We start from the raw sequence: 25112 nt of genomic DNA, 5'->3' as shown, positions 1-25112 counted from the left end.
ACTGTAGAAAAAGATCTGAGGGCTCTAGTGGATCATAAATTAAATATGATTCAACAGTGTAATACTGTTGCAAAAAAAAAAAAAAAAAGTGAATATCATTCTGGGATGTATTAGCAGGAGAGTTGTAAGCAAGACACAAGAAGTAATTCTTTCACTCTACTTAGCACTGATAAGGTCTCAGCTGGAGTACTGCGTCCTGTTCTGGGCACCACACTTCAGAAGAGATGTGGACATATTGGAGAAAATTCAGAGGAGAGCAACAAAAATGATTAAAGGTCTAGAAAACATGACCTAGAGGAAAAAATGAAAAAATAGGGTTTGTTTAGTCTGAAGAAGAGAAGACTGAAGGGGGACATAAGTCTTCAAGTATGTAAAAAGTTGTTATAAAGAAGAGGGTGATAGATTGTTTTCCTATCCACTTAGGACAAGCAATAGGCTTACACTGCAGTAAGGAACATTTAGATTAGACATTAGAAAAAACTTCCTAACTGTAAGGGTAGTGGAGTACCAAAACAAATTACCTAGGGAGGTTGTGGAATCTTCATCACTGGAGGCTTTTAAGAATAGGTTAGACAAACACCTATTAGGGATGATCTAGATAATACTTAGTCTTGCCTCAGTGCAGAGGACTGGATCAGATGACCTGTCAAGTTCTCCTCCAGTCCTACATTTCTGTGATTTCTATGATTTATGTGTGTGTGGGTTTTAAGCTGCACATGTCTTCTGGAAAAGCTAGGTCTTTCTCATGATTTTACCCTTACAAAAATGGCTGGCCATCTTCATTATTATAATGGAACAAAAGCCAAGATGGCATTAGTCAAGATGGCCATTTTTTCCAAGAGACTTTTGCAGGTGGCCATTAGGCAGCCCCTATTGAAAATGGCTACCATCTCCAGTTGTTTCCAGTGATCATGAAACCAGGATGCCCTTAGTGAATATGACAGTTGCATTTTCACTTTGTGTGAGGGAGATCCAGATAGCATACAATAAGGGACATGAAAATGTAGAGGGGTAGGAAATAAGACTAGTTGTTTGGAAAATGTAAAGAAAGCAAGGAGTGAGTGTTGTGGCAAGAGAAACTCTAGAGGTAGAGGAATGTGAGGGAGACTGGCTCAGAAAAATGTAGGTAGATCAAGAAAACGTAGCAAGGAAGGGAGGGAGAATACAGGGACACAAAGGAATGTAAGTGGCAGGCAAGGACACAAGGGAATGTGTGTGGGCAGGGAAAGAGACTGCAGGGACATATGGAGGGTAAGTAGGGAGAATGCAGTGGGCAGGCCATTTAAGTGTAAGGTATGGAAAATGTGGAGGGAGCAGGAAACTGGCCAAATGATTGGGGATGGGGAGGCATGGGCCAGAGATTGAGGCAAATTCGCCGCCGTCAGATCGATTTCTCTGGATTGACTGAGCGGTCAGTAAAGTCCCGCTCAGTTGATCCAGAAATCGACATATTAAGACCACCTTCTCAAGTGGCGCAGTGTAGTGAAGACGGCGCGCAAAAGAGAAGCAGAGAAGTCGACGGGAGTTACGCAAGTTTTTTGTGTAGCTTGCATGACTCTGGTCGACTGTCGCCGAATCTTGGAGGTAAGTGTAGACAAGCCCTGAGAGGTCTCTGATGGTGGGTAGGGAAGCAAGAAAGTGATAGGTGAGGGGCATAGATAATGCTAGAGTAGCAGCTCCCCACCCCGGTAGTTAGTAGAAAATACCTAGAATCTCTCTCCAGCTGGAGAAAGCCTGCTTTTTTTGTCTTTATAACGAAGGGTAGAATTCTGACCTGAAATTATCTAATATAAATTGAGGCTCACTGCTAAAAGTTGAAAAATCAGAAAGCAGGCTAGTTTTTTTAATCCCACTGCTTTAAAAATAATCTCATGATTTTTTGGGGTCTGACTAATACATTGGGTTTTTTTTTTATATTTTAGTCTTCTGTCACCTACATCTGGATGATTTACTCATTACAAGCAAAAATAGTCTATTGCCACTTTCAGTGTGTGCACCATAGGTCATAGAACACTAGATGCAAAGTGAAATATTGTTCTGAGTAGACATTTCCTTTGATAGTCTGTAAATCTGAAACACATAAATTACTACATTATTATGTAACACGGATATTTTGTGGCAAAACATTTATAATAAACAATGTAAACCAATGAAAAAATAAAATAATAGTATTTGTTTAAAAATGGCTATTTTCTGAAATAAAAGAACTTAACAGAATGCTGAACCTCCCTATGTTGCTTGCACATATCTCCCATCATTATCAATAGAAGTTGATGGTGAGGGTGGCAAGACATAAATGGAGGGATTAAATAGAGTACTTTCTATTTATGATTTGAGACATTGTTTCATTCATCAGCTATAAGTAGGTATTGAGGTGAAAAGAGCTCACTAGGGTTCTGTTGTTGGCTACAGTGTGTTCACTGCAGTATTGTTCAACGTTTTACTACATAATGTAAGTCCCAGAAGCTGAATAACTGGAAAGACTCCCGATGGGTATTGAGTGAAGCTCATAGAGCTGATTTTTCACCTTTAATATTGCACTAACACAGGCCATGAATGAACTCAGTAGTTTCTGGCACAACCTAATGACTGTTTTCCACATCATTAGAACATTCCATCATTAAATGTAATTTACAGTATCGGCTTAGGAGAGACCCAGGATTGGAACAATAGGATGTTCGCAGGCTAAGATTAAGATGTATTTTTGAAGGGTTCTGGGAAGCCTGGTCAGCTGCTAACCATGTTATTCGTGACTTTCACTAGCAATATTGGTCTCTTATTTTCATGACCACTAAATTTACTAAAATTAACTGCCGTGTTAGGAAATTTAAAACTGTCATGAAGCTTAGTCTTAAATATTTGACAAGTGCTAATTAAAGGGGCAAGGGAAGGAGGGGCCTGAGGTCAACCCTGTGTCACTTCAGAAATTAGGGGAGAGATTAGTGTTACTAACCAGTCTCATACAAGGCCTAATTTATTATTAAAATAATCATAGATTTTATGCCTCAGCAACTCAATTTTGGATATGAGACACTGATCAAGGAGTAAGTAGTAAGTAGGAGTAAGTAGTAAGAAAAAACCCCCTCAGTCTTCTGAAGTTCCAAGTTCTCCCCCGTCCACTATTGTCATGAGCACAAAAGACAGATGACTATTTAATTAACTGAAAAAGTGCTGACACAGTGATGTCTGCCTGGTAGAACAGTGGGCTGATTGGGTGACTCAAAGCCTTGTGCTTATGAAGGCTGGGCAGGAGCGTCAGCAGAACACATCTCTAATCACTTTTTTGTAGTTGGTTACTGGCTGTAAAATCTAGAAAACTTCACAGTGACAAAGTGCTTAATTTGTAATGAAAGAGAGAGAGTTTGTAGGAGGCTGGACAAGTAGGGTGGGACAGAGCTATGAAGGGCCTTGAGGGTGAGGGCAAGAAGCTTGAATCTGATGTGGTATAAAAGACGTAGCCACTCTGCAGTTATTGATTAGAAGACAGGCCTTTTCAGATAATACAAAGGAGTGAATATAATAAAGGCAATCTCACCCTATGGAAAGCTACAAAGGGGAGCCAGTGGAGGTCTTTAGGAAGCGAGAGGACTTGGCCAGAAGAATGGGCAAGAAAGAGGATTTCAGCAGCTGTGTTTTTAATGAGTTGAGGGGAGGCAATGTGGGTGTTAGGGAGGCCAGAGAGGAGGAGGTTGCAGAAATGATGATGGGCGTAGATGAGGGCCTAACAAGAGTTTTGCTGTGTGGATAGAAGGCTAACACCTCAGTGTTGCTTGTGAAGCAAGTCAGCAGCTGCTCTCCTCACTGCTTGCCAGCCAACACTGCCTGCTTCTCAGCTATGCTTCCCACTTTTCTCTGCACTAAAAAAGAATAGGCATAAATCCAGGGCCTTTTACAGGTATCATAACTGCTGCAGATCTGGGCACCTGTTGGCTCTGAATGAGCCCTTGAAACTGAGAATTGGAACCAAATCCACTTCATTTCCAGACTCTTTAAATCTGGTGATTGATGTAGTGTTGCTTCAAACCCTGGGCTCCATCAACTCCCTCATATTCATGTGTTGCCTCAGTCCTGACTGGGAGCTCAGGGTGATGGAATTCCATCAGCCACTCTGTTTGGGCCAATGGGACATTTTCTCAAGTACTTACCAGTACAATCAGTCCTACATCTCATCTGATTTCTCCTGCACCTGTTGCAGAGGCTCAGATCTGGGAATCTCCATAGTCAGTCTCACTTTAAACTGAGATAGTATCAAAGTTCATCTTGGCCCTTCTCAGATCCATGCCAATTTGTGATGGATGAGAAGGGCTCGTTCTAGATCTTTTGAAACCTCAGACACAAGCTCCCTGGATCACTCTGGGGACATAGAATCTTAAGATTTTCAGTAATATCACCAGAAGCCTCTCAATCTTATGGACATCATACAATTTGGCCCATGAAACAACAGCCATCATGTGTCCGTTCATCTAAAGGCCATTACAATAAGATATTTGCAGACAAGTGTACTGTACTTCACCATTGACTCCACATCTCTTAAGTATGTGTCCCTTCAGCCTTTAATTTAGAAGATAACCTTGTTCAGTCTAAAGAATATTGAGGGACTCAGAAGTCATCCTCCTTCCTTTTCTTAGTCAGTTCAACATGTGATTGCAAATTCTATTTCTCCTCCTGATTATTATAAACAATTCCAAGACCCATTATCTCATTTGGCAATGGCCCATGATATTCCAGATTTGGGGGTGAAAAGAAGTAAAAAATTTGAAGAACTAGCAAAAGACCTGTGGTTTGTGTCTGCCTCAGTCCCCTTCTGTGGCTAAGAGAGAGAATTACCTTTACCAAATGCTACGTCAATACAGATTGATTATTTTTTTTAGACAAAGGTTAATCATCAGCCACTCTGAACCTTTGAATCACCAGTTTTCAGACAGCAATATCCAGCTAGAGTTTTTATACCAGAAGTATGCTTCTCACCCTCCTAAACCATCTATATGATGATTAATATGATGAAATGAAATCCATCAAGATGGAGGGCTGGGATATCTCCATTCATCTGTCAAGTGATCTACAGCATGCTGGATACCATGACCAAATGTGTGGAAAAGGCTGTCACTCTCCACTGCTGACGCTGGTTTTGGAACTCTGGCCCATGACAAAGGGTTCATGCCAGGTATTTGATCTGCTTTTTAAGGAAACTGGACTTTTTAAGGCTGAAGACAGGTGGCATTTGGGGAGAGTCAAGGAGACCATATAACTGTACCATTCTCGTGATTCCCTTAGTTTTCCTTCAGGAAATTTCCCTCAGATATCATTGCCTGTTCACATTAAGGCAGTCCTTGAGATATCAGGCACCTCAGAAAGGCCTCTCCAGACATCCACAATAAGACAGCCATAAGAGAGACAAGCTTCTCACAATTCTGGCTCCACCTCTGGCATCCAATACTAGGCAGCTGTTTTGATTGAAAGCTTCAGAGCCTTGCACCAGCCCTGAATGCAGAAGTCTATTCCTATCCTTCCCCATTCAGATAGCATTTTTCACTTTTTTCTTTTGTAGCATAGAGTGGAAATACTTTGAATTTTTAGGTAATGGAAGTAGTTTGGAAGGGGTATTCCATTCAGTTCCTCTCCTTGCCTCATCCTTTTTCTCCTTTCCCATCCTCTTCAGGGAGAGCTGGGTTTTTTATTCCCAGCACTTCCTAGTCTTAAAGACACAAGGAGATTTCCATCCCGCATTAGACTGAAGAAAGCTAATGTTAACTCTTTGTGGCAGGGACTGTGGCATCTTTTATGTTTGTAGAGCACCTAGCACACCTAAATTAAAGCTTTGTACAGTAACACTGTGAGTCATTATCCATCATGCCATCATTGGAGACCTGGAGATAGAGGTGCCTACCTAAGTGATCAAGTAGTTCATGTTTTCCTGGGTTTCCTGTCTCATCATGGCTTCCAGTCCATATTCTACTTTCCTGGGTGTAATCTGGTTATTGTTCAGGAGTCTGGGCCTCAGGTTCAACCAGGAAATGTCCACCTTCAACCTGATGCAGAAACTGATTTGATGAGAGTACTTCTTGACCCTGCTGTAGCAATGGTTTCCATACCAATAGAAAAGTTCCTGGACTAGCTCTTTAATAAGGGAGCTTTACCCAATTTTTTCTGAGTTCCTGCACTCATTATATATGACTTCATTCATCAGCCTGAGAATGAGGCCTTTGCAACCTTGTCCAACTATAAGATATAGATCAAGAGGAGACAGACTTCTAGCATTGTTGGCTGTGCCTCATCAAATTCCGTAATCTCTCATCTGGTTGACAGTGCTTGGCAATGTCCCTTGAGGCTTTCCATTCTGCCAACCATGTCAATCTGTAGTGAAAACCTGAGTAAAACCTGAGCTGGGAAATGTTCTAGACAGTTTTGAGACTTGTGATCTGTTAAAACCCAGGGAATCCAGACTTCACTGGAGTTTCAAGCCATACAGCTAACAGAAAAGGCTGAAGGCTTCAGACCTGTCAGGCTGTGAAGCCCAAAAGTATTACTTAACTGCTAGAGAGAGGAGGGTGGCTTGCTCCCTTCATATATGTAGCCAAGCAGTGGTGGAAGAACAGAATATGGCCCCCCGTGTAGGTTTTTATTGTGGACCCCTTCCCTCAAATTTTAATGAGTGATTCACTTATTGATAGCACCAAACCTGCCAATTCAACTGTTTAAAATGTAAACAAACGTCTGTGAAACAGTATATTGCAATGTACAATACTGAAGTTTTCTTCTTATCTATTTGAATCTCATTCTGTAAACTCATGAATTATCTTCTGTAGGTTCATATTTCTGGCCTGTTCCTAGGACCACAGCCTTTGAGGGAGAACCCCTGCCATTGTCTCCCAGGAATTCCTGCCTCCCCCCGGCTCATTCCTTACCTTACTCCTTGCTGCTGTCTCAAGGCTTCCTTGGAGGAAGGGATTTTAGGGTCTTTCCCTCTTTGCCCCACAGTCACCCCTCCTTCCTTCCTTTTCCTCTATGCCCCACATTCAGGACTGCTCTCCCTCCCCTCCTGTGGTGCTTGGACACAGACAGGTGGCACAGGCTCCCCCTCTTGCACTGCAGCTCCCTGCTAGGCTGGACCAAAAGAACAGCCAAACTTGCACACCCCACCCTATCTCACTCCTTACCCACCCCCACTGGCTCAAGGCTTCCTGTCGGGCCCTGACACTAAAAGAAGCTGCCATGGATTCTTGCAGGAGGGTCCAGCAGGTGGAGTAGTACCCGTGTGCAGGCAGGAAAAGCTATCTTACAGATTATCTGAATTTCAGTCATCACAGCAAATATCAGTGGCTCTTGAAAATTTTGTTGGTGAATGCAATATTCCAGAAAGGGAGCATCTCAGGTTCTTGATCTGTTTGCCTCCAGGACAATACCAGATGTCCTTTGTACAATTATTGAGAGATGCATTCATCATGGAGTGCAGTGATGTGTACCTTCTAACTGATTCCTCTGCTTCCTTGAGTCACCTGAAAGGTGAAGCATAGGTTCATAGATATAATGTAGGCTTTCCGGCTTTGATAGTCACATCTCTTAGTCAGTGCATCAGACCATCATTCTTCTTTCCATCGTCTGTGGACTTGTATGTCAGAATCAGGGTCAGTCTTCATCCAGTCCCAGAGCCATCACTCCTAGCAGCCTGAATCTTAGCCCCCTGTTAGGTACACATCTTGAATACTTGGATGAATTGCAGCATGTTTATCTGGAGTAAAGGAAGACTGCTACAAGAAAGATACATGTACTAAACTAGAGAGTCTTTGTCATGTGGCCAATAGCAGAGACATATATTTTACGTCTTTCTCAATTCCTTGTATTCCCAACTGTTTGCTCACTTAAGGAAGTAAGGATTTGCTTTGTTACTATTAACATTAATCTTCTATCTATAGCAGTTTATCATCCAGTTGCCCAAGGACAATGAATTCATGTGACTATGAAGAGTACTCAGGGGATTCATGTCACCACTCCACCTTCCTGGGTCTTAAACTTCATTCCAATAAGACTTTTATTTTGAGTCCATGAGGAATGCTTCTTTTAGAACATCTCCCTTGAAATGGTATTCCTCATAGTTTTTTCATAACCTAGGATGGTGAATGAAAAATAGCTATGTATAGTTCATTCTCGATTCCCAGGCTTCCATTAGTATAAAGTCATGTTAAGCCATCACCCTAAATTCTTCCCCAATGTGCTCTCTGAAGTAGTCTTGTCTTAATCAATCTATCAGCCTCCCTGTCTCCTTCCTGAAATATTAGAGCTTAGAAAGGGAAGTTAGGCGGCATAAGCTGGATATAAATAGGGTGCGCTGTGTGACAAGTCTCCAAGGTTGTTTGTAGTATTTTGGAGACAAGTCCATAGGGGAGTCAGCCTCTATTTAGGGATGGTGTAAATGGATTAAACTCTCTATTCAGTCCTGTTGTGGCCAAGAAAGTGAGCCCATGCTGTTAGGTCTATGGTAGTTTTCCTCATGTGATTGAGGAATGAATGTCTCTACCTCTGACATCTATAAAGCTGCCACATGGAGCTCAGGTCACACCTTCATTCCACACTCTCTCAATTTAGGAGATAACTCTGATCCGTTTTTCAACAGATCAGCCTTCATTTAACTAAGCAATCTTCAACCCTCCGCCAGGGACTGTAACTGCTCAGCCGTCTTTTGAGCATAGGGACTCTGGAGAGGCAATTTTTGGTGAAGAAAGGAAAGTTCTTCATCTGTAGTTAGAATGTAGTGCATTTGCAGTTTCATATTGATTCACCCTCTTTCTCTGCTGCTTCAGTCAGGTCTCCAAATAGTGGAAACAATCTAAGGAAAATTTAGGTCCCTTATATGACCTCATAACAAACATTCAGGGTATTAGTGGTGTTCCTCAGGGATTAGTCTTGGGACCAATCTTATTTAACATTTTTATTACTGACCTTGGCACAAAAAGTGGGAGTGTGCTAGTAAGGTTTGTGGATGACACAAAGTTGGGAGGTATTGCCAATACAGAGAAGTACCGGGATATCATACAAGAAAATCTGGATGATCTTATAAACTGGAGTAATAGAAATAGGATGAAATTTAACAGTAGAAAGTGCAAGGTCATGCATTTAGGGACTAATAACAAAAATGTTTGCAATAAACTAGGGACACATCAGTTGGAAGTGACAGAGGAGGAGAGGACCTAGGCATATTGGTTGATCACAGGATGACTATGAGCCGCCAATGTAACATGGCCATGAAAAAATCTTATGAGGTCCTAGGATGCATCAGGCGAGCTATTACCAGTAGAACTAGGGAGGTGTTAGTACCATTATACAAGGCGCTGAAGAGACCTCATCTGGAATACTGTGTGCACGTCTGGTCTCCCATGTTTAAGAAAGATGAATTCAAACTGGAACAGGTGCAGAGAAGGGCTACTAAAATAATCCACAGAATGGAAAACCTGCCTTATGAGAGGAGACTCAAAGAGCTTGGCTTCTTTAGCCTAACCAAAAGAAGGTTGAGGGGAGATATGATTGCTCTCTACAAATACATCAGAGGGATAAATACCAGGGAAGAAGAGGAATTATTTCAGCTCAGCACCAATGTGGACACAAGAACTAATAGATATAAATTGGCCAGCAGGAAGTGTAGACTTCAAATTAGATGGAGGTTTCTAACCATCAGAGGAGTGAAGTTCTGGAACAGCCTTCCAAAAAGCCTGGCTGGCTTCAAGACTGAGCTTGATAAGTTTATGGAGGGGATGGTAGGATGGGACAAGCCTAATTTGGCAATTAACTGATCTTTGACTACTAGTGGTAAATATGCCCAATGGCCTGTGATGGGATGTTAGATGGGGTGGGTTCTGAGTTACTACAGAGAATTCTTTCTGGATGTCTGGCTGGTGTGTCTTGCCCACATGGTCAGGGTTTAGCTGATCGCCACATTTGGGGTCGGGAAGGAATTTTCCCCCGGGCAGATTGGCATAGGCCTGGGAGGGAGGAAAGTGGGGGTTGCCTTCTTCTGCAGCATGGGGCATGGGCCACTTGCTGGTATATTCTCTGTACCTTGAAGTCTCTAAACCATTACTTGAGGACTTCAGTAACTCAGTCATAGGTTAGGGGTCTATTACAGGAGTGCATGAGTGAGATTCTTTGGCCTGCGTTGTGTAGGAGGTCAGACTAGATGATCATAATGGTCCTGTCTGACCTTAAAGTCAGAGTCTATAAGATGTTAGTGTTTTGAAGAGTGTTATGTAGGTGGCATGCAATACTGATAACCATGCTGCTGAGTAGCAGAACACCATTAACACATTTGCTGCCAGTTCCTCACAATAAGTGTCAGAATGGCAGGAAAACCTGCTGTTTTCCTTATTATTTGTTTTTTGGCTTGTATAATTGTTCTTTGTAGTAGCATACTCCATTTTTCTTCTAGGACATTTTTTATTTCATGAATCTTGAGTCCAGAGAAAAATTTCTTAAATATGGCAGGTATTACATAAAACTGAGAAAAAAGCTTAAGAATTCTGGGCTACTCTTGAAGCTTCCTAGGGAGAAGGAAAATACCATTTTCTCATTTCAAAAGAATCAGAATCAATGTCACTGCAGTCTATGCATGCATGTTGGGTGCCATGAAAAATGTAAGATTTAGACCTCTGCAATGATTATAATACTGTGGCATCTCCAAATTTTAAGCAAAGGAAGATTCCTGGAGTAGTGAATGTTGAATTTTTAGGTAAATAAAATATTTCACTGAGGGGGGAAAAAAACCCCATATTAGTTATGGCTGAGAACTTAAATACATAACTATCTGTGGTGACAAGGGGAAGGGAATTTCTCCTAGCTCTATAGCAAATTCCTAGCATGATAATCTGGCTGTCTTCAGCTGCTCTTTCATGCATTCCTCTAATGTCAATATAGAACCTTTCCCAGAACCTGCTCTCAATCCGGAAGTAAGAGGGAGGGTCTTATTAAAATCCAAACTCATTGTAACATTTTGATAACAGATTGGATTTGAAAAAAAATTAAAACCGCAGAGGTGGAGATATTTGCCCCATTGGGGGCAAGAGGACCACAAAGCTGACCTAATGCTGGTTTGTAAATCTCCCTTTAAAGTACATACTTTGTGGTGATGAGGCAGTGTTCTGGCTGAGGAAGCTTTATGCTCCTTTCATGCGTATACTTTGGGCAGTCGTCACTGTACAAGTGTTTGGAACCAGCCAATCAAAATAAGTCATTTTATAGACCAGTTGATAGCATATAAATTGACTATATATGACCAGATTCTGATCAACCCTTGTGTGAGTGCGTGGGGGATGGGGAAGCACAAGAACTGGTTACAACAGTAGTTTCTGTGATGAGGGGCTGTGCTAAGTCCTTGCTCTGGAAAGCAAATCACCCTGACGGGGGCAAAGAGGACATGGAGCCACGGCCCTGCCCCTCCTGTACCAGTCCATGGAGTGCAGCTGGCATGACAGAGAGAGCAATCTGTGCCCATCCAAATGGATAGTTCAGAGTCCACACTCGCCAAGCAGCCCCACTAGAAACTGTGCCTCTCAGCACAATCACTCTCAATCCTTGTGATCCTGCTGGGGCAGGGCAGCCCCACACTGCCTCCTACACAGGTCTGTATTTGAAACAATCTAGTCCACAAGCGTTGTGAGAATCTGCTTCTTTTTAGAAAGCTCCATATAAATCTTTGGTGTGATAGAAAGAAGAAGTGTGAATATTTACCTCTCCTCTGGACCTAACAGCATCTCCATATTGTTTCAAAGCCACAGATTCTGTTTGGGTGAGGCGGTAAGGGGATTGCACAGGATGCAAATGATACCAGAAATCAAAGGGAATATTTTACTTTTGAAATATATTGAAATAAAACTAATTGAATTTGCTTTCTGGTGTTTTTAAGTTGGCTCCTCGTTTGCTGACTGACTTCGCCATCCATGTTATTTATTTGAAACAATAAAGGGTAACCTTAGACTTCTGGCTTGAGCTTTAATGAATGGCAGAATGTGTCAACAGGCACCTGATCTCATTCCAAACAGGAACATTTCTGCTAACCGTTTTGGGTTTATATGCCGATCATTGTTCAGCTCAGAATACTTAGATGATTAAGCTATTTTATATATAAGTGTCTCTAATTTAAATTTCTGGGCACTATTCTGAGTGCTATGTAGAGAGGCAGCTGGGTGATCTTAGTCCCCTTTTCTGACTATACAAAAATGTGGGCCACCAACTGAAATTAAAAAGTGGCTCATTTAAAGCTGATCGTAGGAAATGCTCTTCTACACAGTGCATGAATAACCTTTGGAACTGACAGCGACAATATTTTACTGAGGCAAAGAGCTGAGTATTTTTTTTAAAATGGGCATAGTTAGTCTTGAGAAAAGACAACTGAGGGGGAACCTGATAACAATCTTTAAATATATTAAGGGCTGTTATAAAGAGAATGATAATCAATTGTTCTCCATGTCCACTGATGATAGGACAAGAAGCAATTGGCTTAATCTGCTGCAAGGGAGATTTATGGTAGATATTAGGAAAAACTTTCTAACTATAAGGATAGTTAAGTCATGGAATAGGTTACCAAGGGAGGTTATGGAATCCCCATCATTGGAAATTTTTAAAAACTGGATGGACAAACACTTGTGGTCTAGATTGACTTGATCCTGCATCAGTGCAAGGGGCTGAAGTAGATGACCTCTTCAGGTCCCTATGTTTCTATGAATCCATTACTGGTATCACCCATAATATGATACATGCTGTGCAAACACAGAAGAAAGTATGGTCTCTTCCCCAAAGAGCCTGCAGTCTGAAACGGACAAGGGAGAATTCTAAGGGGTGTAAATGGGAATCCACAATTGGTTTAAATAGGAGAAAAATCATAAGGATGTAATGCCTCATACTTCAAATTATAGAGCAGTCACTAACTGCATTTCTATAGAAAGTACTTTAAATCATGTGAGTCGATAGTCACCAAAGGAAAGGCTGTAAAGGGAAATGAGAAAGGGCATGTACACGTTATAGACTTTTATAGCTGTTTAGCTTATTGTGATATTGTTTTCTGATTGTCATATGTGTATGTCATGTCCTGTAAAACATTCCTATAAGACATGTTGACACACCTGAGAGCTAGGAATTGCCATAATGAATCAGACCTGTCATTCGTATAAACCCAGTATTCTACCTCTGACAGTACTCAGCATCACATGCTTTAGAGGAAGGTGCAAGACACCCTGCAGTAGACACTTTAGAGCAAAGCTGCACCATTTTAGGACATTTTTTTAAAGGAGTTTCAGATTTTGTACTGCAGCAAATGTCTTCAAAAGTTCCCTGATTAACTATTCTATCTGAAGAACAAAGAGAGAAAGTTATAGAAGATCAAACAGATAAAAATATTCTGAAAAGACAGCAAGTGCTGTCAGCTTACTAAAGAATTCAAAACCTTACATTTGGTGTCTGTGTTGTTTGCTGATACCGGAGTTTTAGTATTAATAAACTACACCAAAGCTGCACATATTATGAGGCTTTATTTTCATATCTGGATTCTGGTGTCAAGTACAAACAACTCAGGTTTCACTTGCTTGCTTATATATTGTCACTAGAAACCCTAACTGAAAATGTTGCTTGAGCTTTATTCTCTCATCAACTCATGTTCATAACTGCCACAAATGTATTTTTACTGATGGGAGAAACGGCCACTTGTATGACACAGCTGGGCATGATTTATTCTCTACTGGCCCGATCCTTCGCTGAAGTCAATTGGAGGCTTTCCATTCACTCCAAGGAGCATTGAATCAGGTCCTAAATTGTATCTAAAATAGACTGTATTTAAATAACACATTCTCCTAAAGCATTCAGGAATCAGGACTCAGGCTACTAACAGATAGCAGAGCCTTGAATCCACCTACTCCCACATAAGTAAAACAGTTCAGATAATGGAATGTCACTTTTAAATGATGAATGGAAAGATTTTACAACTGTTTTAAATTTTTCCCCAAGGTGAAATCACTGACTCCAATGATTCTCTTCATCCATCTTATTTTTTTAACTATAGCTCCCATCTTATCCTCTACACCTGCCTTCTAGCTGAAGAAAACTAAATACTCCTCCCTTCTCTGCATTCATTAATCCAGTTTATGAACTGGCAGAATAGGTCACTAGAGAATTACTTCTTTTCTCAAAGGGGATGTGTTCACACTGCCTCTGCAGTTCTACCAGCCCAGGAAAGAGGAACTGAACTTTGATCATTCACAGGCTAGTGTGTTTCACTAGACCACTAAGTTTCTTTAGGTTTTGCTCACCTCACTGTCTCGAGTGCAGCTGTGTGACATCATCATCTTTTAAAAATCTACCATACTGATGGTCAGGAATTTGAGTCATTTGACCTAGATGCATTTTTGATCAATACATAAATATTTCAGAGTTGAAAGTAAGCTGTGTTATGTCAGAGCTCTCATACATGCATTTTAGATCTGATCCTGCACCATTTGAGACAATAGGAGTTTTGCAAAGTTGGTGCAAGATTGGACTCAATGTGACTATATGGTTTATAAAAAAACCCGACTTTTATTTTTGAGTTAATCACGGTCATTTTGTAAATACAAATGGCTCTGCCATGAGTTTATAGGTATCGGAATCAGAAATAAATGCAGTATTTTCTTCTATGTCATGTAATGTAGTTATAATTTAACACAAAGAGAAATGGTTATGTATTTATGGTTTTTAACTTTGTTTTCACAACTCCCCCAGACTCTTTTTTAGAGCCTGATTCTCAGATACACTAAGTATGTTTTTCTCTATTCTGGTACCTTGTCCAGCCCTTAAAGTGTGCATGGTACATTTACATGCGCCTTCAGGCCATTGTCCAGAATAGTGTAAAGCGGCTTTGGGGTAAATGAGATTCAGGCCCTTAGTTTTTTCTTTCTTTTTGTATCCCCTCTCCATTTCTTTGCGCATATTTAAGGAAGGTATTGTCTCTTCCAGTCCAATCACGTTATGAATAAAATAAATTGTTTTATTCTAACAGCACTTGGACTGGGTGGAGGGTATTGAGATCCCTTCTTTGGACTCAATTGACCTGCCAGTATATTCACCACAGCAGGTGGGAAAAGTTTCATATTGGCCCCACTTTACCTCGATTATACTTTCTCTGGACAGATGAGGGACATTTCCTCTTCAGGCTCGCTAGATTCCAATGCTAGTTTTAGCAGGAAGATGGAGGTCTCTTTTTTTAATGTCCCTTTAGCCTCAGTGATATCTTTCCTCATGGAAGAGGGGGGAAATGAGGAAGAATATCTTAATGATTCCTACATTTCCTTTCCTCTGTCCTCTCTGGCAGACTGCTTTCCCTCTAAAGGCTAACAGTTCCGTCTAGTGGTTGGCTACTGTGACATATTCACCCATTATTGAAAAGTTCCAGAGGGGTAGCCATGTTAGTCTGTATACAGCAAAAACAACAGGAGTTCTATAGCACCTTAAAGACTAACAAATTTCTGCGGGCATAAGCTTTCATGGGCTGCAACCCACTGACGAACTGCATCTGATAAAGTGGGTTGCAGCCCACGAAAGCTTATGCCACAGAAATTTGTTAGTCTTTAAGGTGCTACAGGACTCTCGTTGTTTTCACCCATTATTATATCCACTGTCTTCTACACCCAGCTCCAAAATAAATTGAGTTAATTATTTTAAAATGTAACTCTGAAGTTGCATGCATTAGCTTCACAAGTGACCACATAGTTATATCATCTAAGTCTTCACTCTTCTCTCCCCACTGACCCATATGTCTTCTTGCGTTGTTCTCATCTTAATGCTGAGCCCAGTCCTGCAAACAGTACCAAACATAGTGCTTACTACCAGACGTAGTCCCATGGAAGCAAGTGGGCTGGATTCTTGACCCCACCAATTCCTATTTGCATTGCTCCAACACCATAGAGGGGACTTAACGCTATCCTAAATGGGCAGTTAACCCAGTTAACTTGGGGGAACCCTTGGCTGGAATATAGGACATGTTGGGGGCTGGATGCAGTATGTCAGAGCATGGTGCACTCCAGTGATCCCTGCTGACTTAGTGGCCTCAGAGGGTTGTTAAAACCTGGTGCAATTTAGAAAAGTCTTGAGGCTGCTCTAAGTTACAATGGCTGAACCAGGATTGAGGGGGTCTGGCAAGGGGGCATATCTTTGCCTTCTCCATTTCATGGGCTCCAAGCACTGCTCCAGCACATCTGAGGACTCAGCCCAATGAGACTATGCCCAGCGATAAGGATTAGTCCCAGTACTTTGTTTGCAGATTCAGGCGCTTATATTCTAAACTTAATGAGACAGGGACTCAATCTCTGTCTGTTTTATAAAGCACCATGTAAGTCTATGGAACTCTGAGCGATAAACAATAACAGAGTAATTATTTTGAATTTGGGTGCATCTTATAATAATTAGGTGATTTAAATATAGATATTTATTTCCAGGGTATTGTACTATATATATTTGATTTTAGGCCTTCTGGCTAAGGCAAAGTGTACTATTGATTTAACTTCTGAGACATCCTTATTTTGGAAGCTGTATTCTACCCTGGCAGGTTAATTGATTTGATGCTCTAATGATCTGTAATACTGTACAGCATGTATAGAAGAGCTATGGCTTTGTCTCCTTGTAAAAAATGTAATCTATCTCTGTGATAATGTTAATGTGATCTTTCCAGCGCAAAGTAGCAAAGGTATAGGTTAATGGTGAAATGTTACATAAGCCAAAGGTGTAGTGTGCTGATGTGGGTGCTCAGCATATTAATCAAGTACAAGTTAGCTTGCCACATTTCTGTAAATATTCATTTTTTGTGCTGGTGTTCCAGTTATTCCACTCACCTGCTATTTTGAGAAATCACATACCAAACAGTCTGTTGCCTGGGTTGTGCAAATCTACCATAAGGTAGCTATTCAATGCAATGAGTACATCTCTGATGCATTAAGCCATAGGACAGATGCGCTCAGTAAAGTTAACTATCCGTGCTCAGTCATCAGGAAGTTGGTTTTATAGAGCCAGCTGTTATTACATATGATCATATTCTTTAAAATATTCATCTTAGTATTGTAGCTATATTTTCTATTTAAATATCTTTGTTTTCACCTGACTGTATATGATTAAGGCTACGATTGTGACACAGATCACAGTGTTCACAATAATTGGGAATTTGAATAAAGTCTGTAACCCCACAGGGGCGGCTTCTGCCCTGTGGGGCTGGGCTCGGGTCCCTCCTCCAAGTGTTGTGACCTGGCCAATGTCTCTATCTATGGAGAGGAGGATGCACTAGATGTGAGTGGCATTGTGATTACATGGACCAAGTCACAACACGTCCGGAGGTGCAGCTGCTGCTGTAGGTTGAGTGCGGGGTGGACTCGCTCTCCAATCCCTACCAACCATCCATCAGCCCTCCGCTCTTCCCCTTTCTCTGATTTACTGTTTTATCCCCCCGCATCTCTCCATGAAATTTATTAATAATATGCATGACAAAAACAGCCCTATATATGATTGAACATGTACACTAATTGGACATCATAGACCATGATAAGGAGCAAGGGTGGCCAAACTGTGGCTTGTGAGCTGCATGCAGCTCTTTCACAGTTAAAGTGCGATTTACGGAGCCCCTTATGCTCCCCCACTCTACACCTACCAGACTGGGGTGGGGAGCTCGGAGCGTCTGCCTTGAGGCAGGGTGGTGAGGCTAAAAGATTCTGCCGAGTGGGAAGGGGGAGCCTCGGAGGGGGGGGGTCAGTAAGTTTGTCCACTCCTGATATAGAGAATCCACCAAAGCATAAAGAAACATCTGAGCTGCATGTAGTTAAAAAGTGTCTGCAAATGTGTTATATAATTGTCCTCAATATGTAGCAAAGTTGCATACTATTGTGCTGCTAAACATGATTCTGGAACAAGAATGAAATTGTATACAAATATTGACTTTACAGTCTGACTTGAAGTGAAACTATCACAATATTTACCAGAGCAGATTGGTGAGAGGTGATTGCTTTGGTGATATACCTTTCTGAACCCTAGATATCTGTAAAATTTAGATAATGCTCAGTAATGAATGTTTATGGGTTTTTTAAATAGGGCAGATTGCTAGGAAGCAGTTTAATCCCATGACGATCTTCTTGCCAAGTGAAGCACAGGAAAGCTTTGTTTAGTAAGGGTCTTTAGTATAAAATGTTTTGAAACAATCCTGTCTGACTTAAGTAGCACAGTTCTGTTATCCATTACAGTTCTGTTATCCAAATGCTGCTTCTGATCTTCACAAGCTCCAGGATCCAAACTTAGCTCCTCAGTTCAGGAAATATACGATGAATGAGAAATGAAACTTAGTCTTCAGGTCCAGCCATAGTCTGAAGTTCTGTCTACATTATGAAAGTAACTGCATTTAAGTATATATATATTTGTGTCAGCAGTGTTTGTGAAGCAGTCTTAGTCCATTCTATGAATGACTTGCATGCTGAGCTAATAAAGGAGGATCATCTGGAAGTTTACTTTATATGCTTTATCTCCCACAGAATGATATCACTCCATTACATGTTGCATCGAAGAGAGGAAATGCTAATATGGTCAAACTCTTACTTGATCGAGGAGCTAAAATTGATGCCAAAACAAGGGTAAGATTAAATGTGAACGATATCTGTGATATTATTTTCAGGTTTATCCTTTTGGCATATATGTCTGTTAACAAAAGAAAACATTCACTTACCTGGCAAGCTTTGGTGAGAGTACAGAATTATCTTCTGTTTTTATACAATCATTGTAACTGGGTGCTAATGTTTTACCTCTGATTCAAATAATATTCAAAACATCTTGTTATGTTAAAGCTCAGCGGCAGAGCAGTACCTGAGGGCAAAGCAATAACTGTCTTACCTATAGTATCTCATGAAGGCAACTTCTCGGTGGATCATTTGGAGGCACGGATAATTACATCTACCAATGAGTGAATCCTGAAAGCGTGGTGTTCTATTCAGTTTATAGATGCATCCCATAATTTGAAAGTGGGAGGAGCCTCATCTCCTATAATTTTCCCAGCCCCCATAAATGCAATGAGGTTGTTTCTCCATGTGCTCTCAGAACTCTTAAGGGAGCCGTGTCAGCTCTCTCTGTTGCCTGCAAAAATCTTTGTTGGAGGTTATGTTCGGGTGAAATATGCTATGTCAACATCCCTAAAGTATGGAATTTTTCCTTTATCTATTGAACATGTACAGCACATACTCAGTATTGTTGATTTGTCTCACCTCTGCCCTAAAGGAGCTGCCTCATAGAAAGAGTATAATTCGGTCTTCATGTCCCATTCAGTGCTAAGCTGCTTTGCTGAAATTGCCGCCACTTTCATTTTCTTGCTGAAACATTAACCTGCATTGTCCACCATTCCTTAAAATTTTGTAATTTCTCACTGAAAAAATTTTAACCAATACTGTAATTTAACTTAAGAACATCTTTTATGTAGTTATTACAGTATCAACAGGTGTCAGTTTTTTGTATGCTGGCATATTATCAATATCATCATGATGGCACATCATCAAGGATCTACAACCTATCTTGGAAGACGATCCCTCACACTCTCAAACCTTGGGAGGCAGGCCAGTCCTTGCTTACAGACAGCACCCCAACCTGAAGCAAATACTCACCAGCAACTGCACACCATACAACAAAAACACTAACCCAGGAACATATTCTGGCAACAAACCCCATTGCCAACTCTGCCCGCATATCTACTTAAGTAACACCAACATAGGTCCTAACCACATCAGCCACACTATCAGGAGCTCGTTCACTTGCACATCTACTAATGTGATATATGCCATGATGTGCCACAATGCCCCTCTGCCATGTACATTGACCAAACCGGACTGTCTCTACGCAAAAGAATAAATGGACACAAATCAGACATCAAGAATGGTAACATTCAAAAACCAGTAGGAGAGCACATCAATCTTCCTGGACACTCAGTAACAGACTTGAAAGTTGCCATACTTCAACAACAAAAATTCAAAAACAAACTTCAGTGCGAACCTGCAGAGCTGGATCTCATATGCAAACTTGGCACTATCAGACTAGGTCTGAATAGAGACTGGGTGTCGCTAACCCACTACAAAAAATAATGTTCCCTCTTTTGGCATTCACACCTTCTCATCAACTGTTGTGAATGGGACTCATCCACCCTCATTGAATTACCTCGTTAACACTTACCCTCCTCACCTAACTCACCCATCATTGCATGTGTATATATACCTACCTAACTGAAGTTTCCACTTCATGCATCTGACAAAGTGGGTTTCTGTCCACAAAAGCTTATGCCCAAATACATTTGTTAGTCTTTAAGGTGCCACAGAACGCTCGTTGTTTTGCTGAAATCAGACTAACACGGCTACTCCTCTGAAATTTTGTATATGTTTCATTTAATTTATTTGCCCAGATCATAGGAATTATTTATCATACTTTTGTTATATCTCATGTCTGGTAATTGAATGTGTGTGTACATCTGTTATGTAGAAGTTTTGTTGGTGATTTCTCACATTGTAGCACTGTAGATGTATAGTGCTAAATATGGATTTTCACTTGCAATTTATTACTTTGTTGAGCAAGTTATTTTTTATACAGTCTCCACATTCCGTTAATCTGTTAGCTTGTGGATATGGAAAAGTCACATGTCATATGTTGAAGTTCGTAAGTTTCAGTAAAGTCTTAGAATTCCCTGTTCTTGAACTGTGGTCCACTGTCACAGTCCTTGTAATGCATGACATGCAAACACGGATTTAGTGTACCTGGTCATAATTGAAAATGTGAAGTACCCAAATATCACCAGTGTCTGATCAGATGGTCATGTTTTCCAGAGCAAACAAATTCCTTCTGACTTTATCCCATAGAACTTCAGTTTGTTCATTTGGTATTGTAAGTTCTTTCCATTGCGTATCTCAGACAAATTCTACAAGTACTCACTGTTCATCTGTGGCCAAAATACTTCTTCTTTAGTACTTCTTTTTTGCCTCATCATAGCAAGGTGCCCTTCATGTATTCTTTCCAATATTTCCTTCTCGTCATTGTGAGAATTATTATTTTTGAACCTTCTATGAGTTCTTAGGAAAATGCAGTTGGGAAGTGTTATTTCTTCATCAATTACCTATAGTTTGTGTTATGGCTTGCAGTGTTTTATCCTTAGCAGTCTAGCTTTCCAGGTCATCCTATATGCCTGGCAGTAAGGCACAGGATGATTTAATCATGTTCACATGTACTGTTACTGCCTGTTCTGTATCATCTGGTTGTGTGTCAACAGGTGGAACACCTGCGCTAGACAGCATATCCACAATTACTAGGTGACATCCTTGCTGGGATTCCAGAGTCATGTCATATCCTTTTGTAATAAAAAATAATTGCTTGTATTCTTGGAGGTATTTTCTTGTGCATTGCAGTCAGTAGTTTATACTCAGTTTTGTTTGTGAAATTATGACCATTGATAAAATCATGAAATTTTCTATAGCCAAATGCATCTCTTTTTTGATGTCCACATACATTTTCTCTGCCATAGCTCTAGCAGCATATATTGCAGGCAGCTACATATTCCTATAGCACTGTAGCAATATAGCTTCCAACCCTGCTTTTGAAGTATTTGTGAGAGGTTGGTCTCTTTCAATGGGTCAAAAAATTGCAGAATTGGTTTTGAAGTCAGTACATGATTCATATCCTCAGATTCTCTTCCATTTTCTGCCATCCAGACCATTCTTCATCTTTATGAAAATATTTTCTCATGTAAGCTGTTTGAACTACATAGATGAATACGAATTTACTAACATAGGTCAGCATTCCTTGCAGTCTCTGAATTCCTTTTTTTATCTTCAGCTCTTGGTCGGTTCCATGTGGCTAGAATCTTAGAATCATCAGCCACCACAATACCCTTTATGGTCAGTTTCTCTCCCTAAGTACTGGTTTATTTGAAATTGACATTTGGCATTGTTTAATTTAAAGTTACTTCTTGAAGTTTCCAGCAATCACCATAATCATCCCTGACAGCAAAAGTGATGCTGCCCCAGACTGTTATGTAATCAGAGTACACTTTCTCTCCTCCCAGATCTTTCTGTGTGCAGTGAAATGCTTTCAGTGTTGAACATACTATGAAAGGCAATTGCAAGAAAGGTGCCAAAGAGTGCATTGATTGTGAATGCAAGTCTTGGAGCTTTGTGTGTCCAGAATGCATCTAATATGCTGAAGAATTTGGCTCCTGAAATCTCAGCAAATATTTCATTCCTTGTGAACAAATAGAAATGTTCTCTCTTAATGCTAGTTTTTAGCTTTTTTGGGGAGTCACTCCTAAAGTTTGAGTGCATTACCTTTTTATTGTATAATTACTGAGGAGTGAACTGAGCTTGTCAGTTCCTCTGTTCTGTGAATGATGCCATCCATGGTCATGTTTGGCAGCTCTTCCTCTGGTCTTTTTTTAGATGGCAACTACAATAGTCTTTTTTTCATACTCCTGTAATCGTATTGTGTACCAAGGAATACCCCTTTCCTGTGAAAAATCTCCATCGAATGCAATTAGCGCCTGTGGAACTGGTTCAGATTTGTTACCAGAGTTGTTATAGAGACTCTGTGATGTTCACCATCTTGACTAGGCCAAAACAGGTTGTTTCCCTTGGAGTAACACCTCAGTTTCTTGTTTTACTTTTTGGCTTAATAATCATTGGCAATTGACACACACTTTGTTCCTTGCTGAAGGATTTCAATCACCCTTTTGTCTTTTCTAGCTTTTCATTTCTTTGAATTCCTCTGTTTCCATATCTGTTAGTACAATCATTGTGCTCCAGTGTTTACTTTGTATGTCACATGTAGGCCATTTGTGATTATTTTTATTAGGCAGTGGCATACCGAGGGGGCCATGCTTCCTCGGCGCGGGCCTGGTGGGGCGCCAGCCGGGCCCTCCTTGGAGGAGCCACCCCCTGCTGACATTCCCGGCACCTGCGCCCTCCCGGCCCCTCCACATCTTCCCGTCACTCCTGTACCTGCCGCCCCACAGTGGGGTGGGGAAGAACGGGAATCAGGCCTGCAGACCCCTGCCACCCCGCTGTGCTGACAGGATGGAGAGCAAATACAAGTATTGGCCCCCAAGTACTGGAGACCCACTGTACGCCACTGTTATTAGCCATTCTTTTGAGTTTGTAGCGTCTTCCTTTACTGTGTTTATGAATAATTTTCCCCCTTATGTGGAGGAAGCTGCACATTCTAGCTTTATCCCATGCATTTTCCTGTTTTGTCTGCACATTTTTGCAAAGTGGTTGGACATACTAGTTTTTGCCCAAATACTGGGCATTTCTTTTTACTTAGCAAATGATTATTTACAGTCCTTTGTTCTGTGACTCTTTTTAATGACCTTTATCATATTTCTCTTTATTCCACTCCTTGACATATCGTCTTCTTTGAGCATCAGATCCATGCCTCTGAGTAGCCTTTCACATACCTTTTTATTGTTGAACCCTCAAACCAGTTAGGCTTGAATGAGGGTGTCTTTTAAAATTCCATAGTCACGATACTGGCTTTTTAATTTATCTTGGTGGCAATCTTCTCTCTTGTTTCACCTTCTCTGGAAAATATAACTTCCATAGGTAACATTTTTCCTAGGAATACAGTGATTCTCCAACTTTTTCATCACTTCTTCAGAGCTTTCTTCCCCACTCTCCTCCTGATTCTTAGTGTGAAATGCACTGTATATATATCCAGTGCTTCTACACTGGTCAATGGCAAAACCAGTGCCTTTTTTGTGTTCATCTTCTATTTTATTAGCCTATTTGACTTTCATGTACAGTTCAAATAACAGTTTAGATCTTTTACAGGTTTCCCCAGCCATCCCCACCACTTTTAAGGCAGGTGGGGGATTAACACTTTGAAGTCACACAGGATCATCAGCAGCCATTTTAATCTGACACTTCTTCCTTGTTGTCACTAGCACCATTTTCATAAAATATTTGAAACCTGGTTGTTCTTTTCATGGATTCACCTGCGCTCCATGCCTTTCTCTTCTAGGACCATGTTGTATTTCAGTGATAACTGACATAGATTTTAGGGTAATTTATTTAGTTAACTAACAAACCCACAGGTGTGATAATAACTTACTCAGCCCTTTTCCTTTTTTTCTGTTCCCAACCACTCCTGAGTCTCAGGGTATGTCTTCACTGCAAAGTTAACCTGGGCTCTTACCAGGTTTTGGCCCTAACCCTTGTATTATGACACAGAAAAGCCTCTGAACTGGATTTAGAAGCAGGGGTTGGGCTAGATTATCCAGATGAGGTTATGGGATGGGTTTAGTTCATCTTGGAGCCCATCTACTTTGCAGTGAGAATGCAGGCAAAAATCACGGGAGTGCTAACTGTGATGCCTTCCCACAATTCCTCCCAAAGGACACAGTTGGTGGGGAAAGAATCCAAGAGCGCCTCCGCACAAAGAAGTAAAGGATATGCTCCCGACACACAGCAGTGCAGAAACAGTGAGGACAGAGTAATGTGCATAGGGTTTTGCTGTGGGGGAATCATATCCAGGTTAGGCTTACTCAGGTGCCAGTCATCAGCTTAACTGTGCAGTAAAGACATACCTTCAAAGAGCTACCAAATTGGGTGAAGTTTGGGGCCATTTTTCATTTTTGGCTTAACCAGTGCATTTGGCCCATAAACCAATACACGCCCCAACATATTTAAAGAGAAAGGAATTATCAGGATTGTTTAGCTTCTCCTGATCACACGTCATTTCACTGGGGGCCCAATTTCTGGCAGTTAGTAAGTGAGTGAACATTTTGCATCTGGAAATGCTGACTCATCTAGACAAGAGCTATCACCTTGTGGTCTGAGCAATATGTGGCTCTGCAGAGGGGAGCAGTAGCCTGAAGATTTTATTAAAATAATATTTAAAGATATGACAAAATGGGAGCAGTAAGAGAGAGGTGCAGAATAGAGGTAGCTTGGGAAAATATAAAAAGAGACGAGGCGATAAGAGGAATATATAGTTTGGTGGAAGGAAATACCAGTTCAGAAGCAACATGCGTGCCTAGTTCTCCTACTGAATAACAACATCTTAATTTTATGGATATAACACTCTCCCGCCTATCCCCACAAAAGTGCTCAGGTCAC

General features: G+C 40.9%; 1 protein-coding gene across 7 annotated transcripts in view; it reads left to right on the top strand.

The window, feature by feature from the left end:
* Positions 1–25112, top strand: part of ANK3 (ankyrin 3) — a 399852-nt gene that overhangs the window by 221128 nt on the left and 153612 nt on the right. For all 7 annotated transcript variants that reach the window (XM_067552555.1, XM_067552551.1, XM_067552556.1 and 4 more), the window contains one exon: positions 18516–18614. In XM_067552555.1, the coding sequence (XP_067408656.1) occupies positions 18516–18614 (99 nt within the window). The remainder of the gene's footprint in view (positions 1–18515; positions 18615–25112) is intronic.

Source organism: Emydura macquarii, unplaced genomic scaffold (genome assembly GCF_026122565.2).
Source record: "Emydura macquarii macquarii isolate MOO-44397 ecotype Brisbane River unplaced genomic scaffold, CSIRO-AGI_Emac_v2 contig_1390, whole genome shotgun sequence".
NCBI lineage: Eukaryota > Metazoa > Chordata > Testudines > Chelidae > Emydura > Emydura macquarii.
This window is presented reverse-complemented; position numbering and strand designations above follow the sequence as displayed.